Source organism: Rhagoletis pomonella, unplaced genomic scaffold (assembly GCF_013731165.1).
Source record: "Rhagoletis pomonella isolate Grant_MI unplaced genomic scaffold, Rhpom_1.0 Rhpom_scaffold_00006, whole genome shotgun sequence".
NCBI lineage: Eukaryota > Metazoa > Arthropoda > Insecta > Diptera > Tephritidae > Rhagoletis > Rhagoletis pomonella.
Genome location: NW_023458560.1, coordinates 24,848,321 through 24,856,806, shown reverse-complemented (window position 1 = coordinate 24,856,806; position 8,486 = coordinate 24,848,321). Strand labels below are relative to the sequence as shown.

The 8,486-nt window shown below is 37.1% G+C and overlaps 1 protein-coding gene across 1 annotated transcript in view; it reads left to right on the top strand.

Annotated features, from left to right (window-relative positions):
- Positions 1–957: 957 nt before the first annotated feature.
- Positions 958–8,486, top strand: part of LOC118740535 (phospholipase A1-like) — a 21,406-nt gene continuing 13,877 nt past the window's right edge. Inside the window, exon 1 of the mRNA XM_036472111.1 lies at positions 958–1,108. Coding sequence (XP_036328004.1) covers positions 1,063–1,108 — 46 coding nt within the window. The 5' untranslated portion in view covers positions 958–1,062. The remainder of the gene's footprint in view (positions 1,109–8,486) is intronic.

Below are 8,486 nucleotides of genomic sequence, written 5' to 3'. Positions count from 1 at the left end.
TAATAGTGAGGGAAATACACTTGAAATTGACGCCAATCTGGCTGAGCCATGTCTAGAAACTTGCAAAAATGCGAGGGAAGGTCAAGAACAAAGGTCGCAGGACCCTGGTTTCCGCAGCTAAAACGAGTATCCCGTATAACTCTCTGTGCGTGGCTGTAATGTCGAGGAAAGTGGGGAACACGCTTACACTAACTTTTCGAGTTCCCAGCATTGGCAGCTAAAAGCTTTAATGTAGGCAAATTCTTTATGAAAATCGTATGGAGTTTTTTAAATTCAACGTGGCGTTTAAGTCAGTTAAGTTATAACACAAACTAAGTCGCCATTTTTAGCCGCATCAAGCCTGAAATACGCTCGGAGGTTTGCCGGAAATTTTTGAAGTCCTAATAAATACTACAACAAATGAAGCAAAAATGGTGCGTCAAGAGGTGTGAGGGGTCCAAGAAGGTGTATTGTGCGTTGACTGTAATGCATTGGACCTTCGTATTCTGATTGCTGCGTTGTCTATTTTAAAAAGTGTTCACCATATCGCGCCATTACTGTACGTTTAAATTTTCAGATCGCAGTATATGTATGTAGAACGGTACTATTAAATAAAATAAATAAAACAAAGGGCTATAAAAGCAAGTCAAGGGAAAAAGATAAAAAGTGGCAACCAAATAATGGCATAAATTCATGTCATGCATTTAAAAAAAAAATCTGAGTACAAATAAGCAAAACGGTAAATCAATTACATTCGCAGGAGTCGCTTAAGTTTACCCACTTCGATGAATATATGATATTGAAAACAATTAAACTTGTTCTTAACTGGCAAGTAAAATACTTACGCTGATTGAAGCTTTGCTACTTATGTCCGTCGGCATCAAGATATGAATGTCCGTGAATTGTTTTTTAAGTAGTACGAAACTGCATTTCCTGAGTTCAGTAGTGCACAGGACATTCAACGGTTAAGTGCGTGTAGTAAAAAATATTAAATTTTGCAAGTTCACGATATTTACCGAATTGTTTAAAAATCTTGCGAATGTAGAATATTTGCTAATAGTGTTTATTATTAAGTTACGCAATATGAAGTTCTTTGTTTGTTACTTTTTTTATACCGCCAGTGTACTTGGTTAGTATAAAAAGTTTTTGGAGAAATTTGTAAAAATTTTAAGTAGATTTCTACAAACTACAATTACAAGTGATCCTGGGATTGTCCCATAACTAAGTTGGTTAATAGTAACCAAAAGGATACAACATGAAAATAAAATAATGGATTGTAACCAGTGCTGTATTTGAAAAAAAAATTATTTTAATTCTTCTGCAACTTTCAGTTGAGCTTTTTGTTTGAAAGAGAAATATCCTCAATACGGAAATTCTTTGCATAAATTCGATTTCCTATGTTCCTCGAAAGAACTTGATTTTACGCGATTTGAAGCTTTCGTTGCTTAGCTTATTTGAATGATTGGACTTTTAAAGATATGCACTCGGTGTCACTGCACTAGGTGCATAAAGTGCGAAATTTAGGAAACTTTTGGTTTGAGAACTGCATATAAGGACGAATTGTTGCGCTTAAAAAGGAAAAAAATCCAAATAATATGTAATATGTAAAATAAAAAGGCTAAAGAAAACAACAAATAAGTACAGTGTGAGATCAGCAACTAATAAAAGAACAAGTGCATTCATGCCAACACAGCGAAGGTAAAGAATACAGTGGTGGAAATAGGGACATGACATTTAAAAAAAAAAATTTCTATTTTTCTTGGGTTTATTTAATGCTTATTATTTTTTTATAAAAGTATAGTTCATTATCTAACAAAAACCATATAAATCTATATTTCAAACTTTGTGCAAAAATTATAAAAATTCTGCAAAATTGCTTCAAAATTTTGAACTTTTTAATCAGATTGAAGCCAATTAAGTTTTAGTAGAATAAAGTGCAAGTTTGAAGTTCCAAAAAAATCGCGTTGATTTTTGATTATTTTTATTCTCTATGTATTACGCACTTCTTTCCATACAAAAAAAACTTGCCGAACATACTTTTAATGGACGAAAATGCGTTAAAAAAATTTGCCAAAAATAATCGCGATTTTTTAGAAACTTAAAACTTACACTTCATTCCACTTAAATGGCTAAAAACTGCATACTTAAAAAAAAACTAAAAAATCTAATTAAAAAGTTGAAAATTTAGATGCAAGTTTACAGAATTTTTATAATTTTTACACAAAGCTTGATATATGAATTTATATAAAAAAAAAAAATAATTATTAAATAAACATAAGACAAATAAGAAAAATTTGTTAAAATGTCGTGTCCATATTTATTTTTCCACCACCGTAGTTCTAAAGCGATTTTGGCCGAGCACACCACTCCTTTCTCTTCTGTGCCAACTGACGCCCATTGGAAATGCCAAGTGAAGCCAAGTCCTTCTCCACCTAGTCTTTACAAGAGGAGGCCTTCCTCTTTTTCAGTTACCAGCATCGCGACCCGGGTTCAATACTTTCAGAAATGGAGCGTTTCTGACCATTCATACGACATGACCAGCCAGCGTAGCCGCTGGATTTTAATTCTTTGCACCTTGTCTATATCGCTGTAAAGCTCATCTTTCCATCGTCTGCGGTATTCGCCATCGCCAAAGTGCAATGGCTCGTAAATATTGCAGCTTTATTCTTAGCTTAACACTACATAGAGCGCACGCGCCCTTTTTACACCAATGCATGCGTGGCCTACTATAGTAGACCATTTCAAAGTGTCAATAAATGTTTTTTTAGATAATATTTAAATGAAACTTATAGTTACCAACATATCGTCTGCTGAGTAGAAGATCGACCTATCTCGGCAGCCAGTTCGGAAATGCTCTATCTCAAAAAACTAAAAAAAAAACGCCCTATTTCAGAATTTAGTTGAAGAACGTCCTATTTCAGAATTCGTTTCAAAAACGCCCTATCTCAGCTGCCGATTCAAAGATGCCCTATATCAGCATATTTTCAATACACTTTGAAGTGAGATAGGGCGTTTTCGAACCGAATTCTGAGATAGGGCATTCTTGAACCAAATTCTTTGATAGGGTGTTTTTCAATTAAATTCTGAAATAGGGCCTTTTTGAAAAGTTTTTTGAGATTAGGCGTTTTCGAACTGGCTGCCGAGTTAGGTCGATATACGCATCTATTACGTTTGCGATAACAAACGTGATGATGTCTCGTCTCCCCCCCCACAAGGGAAAATCGGCACTCCTTATTTGTGGGCATACCAATCTCGGTGCATGTGAGAACGCATTCCGTTATGTTACGAGTTAAATACATAAGTACCAAACGAAAAACTTGATGACAAGAGGGGTTCACTATTAAATTAGAAAGGAGTGGCGAATTTATGTTATTAAAAGCTCTCTCAAAGTCTAGAAAGGCTACAAGACAATAGTCCTTTTAACTCAAGGACTTTTCAATAAAACTGAGTAGGCTGTGCATTTAAGTCTTTTGTACCGAAAACACTCGGAGTCAGAATACATTATTTTCCTTTTTTAAGTTAGTCTAAAACTGGGCTCGATCCCAGGTCCTGCGGAATGGTAGTGTGCACTTCTAACCACTACACCACAGCGCTGTACTTGCTTAAGTATTTTCACAGGAATCCGAATTACCCCGTACAACAGTACTTTGTAGAGTTGGGGGCTCTAATTAAACGGATTTTTTTAATATCCGTATAATCTGCATGCGGGCATTTGCCCCGGGGCCCGTAGTATTTTGGGGAACGGGCCCAACAGCATTGAAGACATTTTAACCAGATATTAAAATATATTTTCTAGCTACAAAAAATGTTGATTATGTGAATAAGTAATACTATCTTTGGTTAAATGGACATTATCATTATAATAACAAGCACTCACTTCATGCTGAAGTAAAAATTCTACATACTAAAACAATATACTCAGCTTATTTTAAATACGATCTGGCATCTTTATTTGAGCTTACATATGCCCAAATTTATTTGAAAACGTTCTTGGTCATGATAGAAAAAAATAGAGAAGCAGTCAAGTATTACACAATTATCGTCGATGCAACCCCTGATTCAGCGCAGCATCATTCAGCTTCAGCAGACTGCGTCATCATTTTGCATTATGGTTTATTCGACAAGGACTCTGGAAAATCCAAGAACGATTCTTGGAGTTTGTGGATTGCAACGTCAAAACAAACAATACTGTCGCTCAGCTGTTCCATAGCACTCTACAAAAGCACAACATTCAACTGGCTGACTGTCGTGGGCAAGGGTATGCCAATGGCAGTAATATGAGCGGCCATTACAAAGAAGCACAGAGTCATATTCTGAGACATAACTTTTTCGCAACATTCGCACCTTGTGCTTATCATAGTTTAAATAAGACATTCGAGTGTATCCTCATGGCCTCGAATTGGCTCAAAGTTTTGACAGCACCATCGAAATCTCGTTCTGCAAGCGGGAAACTGGACATGGAAGCAGAGAACATACAGAGCCTAATTGATGAATTGAAAGAGTGCAGGGATCAATGACCATCAATACTTAAAGAATATATGGTTGTAGCTGGGAGTGTAGACATTGCAGATACGTTCGCAGAGAAAAGACGCAAAATTGGGCAGCGACAGTTTGAAGAATCACATTAAGAAGCACCTTCTTTCGCTTCTGCAACACAATTCTGCAGGGAGTTTTCTACGTCCCCATGAACTACTTGATTGGTAACAGGGAAATTCAGGCTAAGACAGTAAATAGTCTTAATGAAAGGCAAATGGCAAGAGAGTTCGAAACACTTCTGTTATTCTTGCACAAAAGTCTTAGAAAAAAAGGTCTTCCATTCACCACTCGCGGTGAAAAGCTATTTCGAGAGAAATCACTTGTATATCATTTAGCTCGCGTCGCTCCAACAGTCGCAATGGCCGAATGAGGGGAGCATAGGCGTGCCGTTCTAAAGATCACGAGTTCGAGTCTCGGGCGGCGGAACTTTTTTTCTTTTCTATCTATCTATATATACTATAATAAAACTGTAAATTGTTTGTCTGTTTGAACTCACCAATCTCCGGAACTATTGAATGGATTTTCATGGGGCTTTAACTGGTGTATAGAGAGTGACCTCGGACGTAACCTAGGGTATAAAAAAATGGAATCTGATAAGGGGGCGTGGCACCTCCCATAGGCGTGACATTTTTAATCAGCTATCACTTCGAAACCGTAAGTCGCATGACTTTGAAATTTGGTGTGTTCACATACATATCTATGATCTGATCTATGATTGTGAAGTAGATACACTTTTGTAAAAGAGGCGTGGCACTTCCTATGGGTGTGAAATTTTTAATCAGCCATAACTTCGAAATCAGACATCACATGAATTTTAAATTTGGTATGAAGACGTATCCATGGTAGGCGCTTATAAGTAGGGTATATATGAATGAGTTTGTAGGGCGAGGCACCTCCCATAGGCGTGAAACTTTTAATCTGCAATAACTTCGGAACCGTAAGTCACACGACTTTTAAATTTGGTGTGAAGACAGACCTATGATAGATGTTTAAAGTAAAGTATCCATATATATAATAAGTTTGTAAAAGGGGGCGTAGAACATCTTACAGGCGTCACCTATAACTTAGGAACGATAAGCCACATGACTTCGAAATTTAGTGTGAAGACATAAATAAAGTAGGCGCTTATAGCGATGTAAATATTAGTGAGTTTGCACAAGGTGCCACGGCACATTCCATAGCCGTGAAATCTCACATCTTCGGGCCCCTAACTCACATGACTTTGAAATTTGGTGAGAAGATCTGTGGTAAATGTATACAAATGAGTTTGTACAAGAGGGTGTGGCGTTTATAGTAAATTGAAAGGGAGTAAGTGTTTGAACGGGGGCGTGGCATCTCCAATAGGTGGAGCACGTTCAGAGAACCATAACCTTGAACCCATTACAAAAAGACAGCTGAACGGAATGACCTGTTGTAAACTAAGCAGGAATGAGAGTTCGCAAGAAGTCGTAGCACCTCCCACTACGCATGCCGTCTACGTTCAGAGAATATTAATAAAAAAATTAAAGCGCATTTCATTCTTCTTTAGGTACCTTAATCCACCTGACCTTAATAACACTGGTCTACAAGGGTTTTGCGAATAAGACGGGACCTGGTGTTTCCGAACGGATTTTTCGTGCTGAACACGAATCTGGGGTCCAAAACTTCCCATCACGTCACGTTTTCGAGAAAAAAGGGGTTGAAACCCCTAAAAACAGCGTTTTTGGCCATTTTTGAAAAATTGTAGAGCTGAACCCTGACGTGCTACAAACTTTGTATATGTCAGAAATTAAAGGCTAAATCGTGCCCTTTCGAATGAGCCCTATGCCGAATTAATCGCATGCACCCTTAGATCAGGGGGTGTATTTGTGTCTAGGAGTCCAATTTTTATATCCACCATATTCGACCCGTCATCTTAAATTTTTAAAATCTAACTGCAGATTCGTAATCAGCGACTTTTAATATAGTTAAAACCTTGGCATTATTAATTTTCTATGATCGTTTAAGATTAAATTCTTTCTGTGATCAATTTTTCCTGCACCCCTAAACACAAATACACCCCCTGCTTTAAGGGTGCACGCGATCAATTCGGCATAGGGCTCATTCGAAAGGGCACGGTTTAGCCTTTAATTTCTGATATATGCAAAATTTGTACCACGTCAGGGTGCAGCTCTATAATTTTTCGAAAATGGCCAAAAACGCTGTTTTTAGGGGTTTCAACCCCTTTTTTCTCGAAAACGTGACGTGATGGGACATTTTTGACCCCGGATTCGTGTTCAGCACGAAAAATCCGTTCAGAAACACCAGGTCCCGTCTTATTCGCAGAAAAAAAGTTGAAATTTGTAGACCAGTGTAATGAAACAAGATTCTTAGTTAAGAAAATAATGACCAATATAATTGCAGCAAGAATTATTACTGGATGCGGCAAAGGAGAAGATGTGTTTCTGTAAGGAGTCCTATTTATTTCCACAGACCTTCCATTTTAATTTAAAAGTCTTCACTATTTCCTGAGACTTTCCTTTGACATGTGGATGTCCGAATTGTATTTATGCTTCTACACCGCACACAAAATTAAAGTATTGTTCAAAAAGAGGCCTTAAATTAAATAAGAAAAATAGTTTATATGTCCCGTAATTTATGGTAAACTGAAAATCTTTCTAACTGTTTTATATTTTATTTGTTTACCCCGAACGACGCCGGATACTCTGCATCATAAAATATACTTTTGCAAAAAGTTCTACCGAAAGATAGCGCTGGAGTCTAGATATTAAAGAATCCGTCTTTATCGTACTACCGGGGATAACGGGTATTTTTTGATAAGAAGTGCTTCAGCAAAAAACGTACCCAAGAAGTAGATGGCGCTGGAATCAAGATATTTAGATACCGCTCTACAAAATTTACTTTTTAGATGACTTAATAATGCTCCATCCTTTAAGTATGAATACAAAGAAGCGCGAAATTTTGAAGACGCCACAGATGGCCTACACATATCAACGGGCCATGGGTATATCAAGAAGAAGTGGGACGAATTAAAAAGAACACGAGTGGAACATAAATGACCCCGTTTGAGCGGGAAAACTCTTTCTTCCTGTGGAACAGCAGCATTTAACCTTTCAACCGAAGCCAATAGTGTTTACATTATAAACCCTTTTTGCATTTCAAACCTATTTTTGTATTGGTCAACGCAAAAGTTCTTATCAGGCGTCGCGAAGCAAGCCAGGCATTTGCTAGTATACTATATGTATATAAAGTTTTTTGATTACACTTTAAAGAAGAAAAAATGTTAAGCCGAATTTCCACTAGGATTTGAAATGACAAAAAATTTATACCATGTGGAAATGAACTCAATGACTATTTTGTTAATGTAATTACACAATTATTTTTTAATGCCCGACTTTGTCATTTTTGCCATTTAATGCCTAGTGGAAATCCAGCATTAAATGGTGTCTTTCTACATTTGCATAACAAGGTTTGTAGTTAGATCAGAACAGCGGCATTGAAGACTTTATTTCATCAGTTCTTCTACAAAACTCATACAATATTGCCTGCTTGACCTTGAAATCACTATTTTCAACCACCACGTTTCATATTAACAATGGGGCAGGCACGTGCAACGGTTTCGCTAGCAACAAATGAAATTCTTATCAAACAATGAAACCAAAGCATATGTGAAAAAATTTGGAATTATTGTAATAAGTTAATTTAATAAAGTACTTGTCGTGGTCGTTCAAGATTGTGCGTGACCAATTGATTAATCGTCCGAAGGGCCGGTTTTCCATCTCGCAAGTGAACCCATGACACTAGTGATGCACAGAACCGAAGAACCGGATCCGGAGAACCGGGACCATTAATGAACCGACCGGTCCGGGCTTTTCAAAAGTCGAAACTCGATTCGAAAATATCCGAAAAACGGTTCTAGAAGAACCGAAGCACGATTGGAAAAGTCCCGAAAACAGTATAGAAGAACCAAAAAAATAAGTCCAAATAACTGA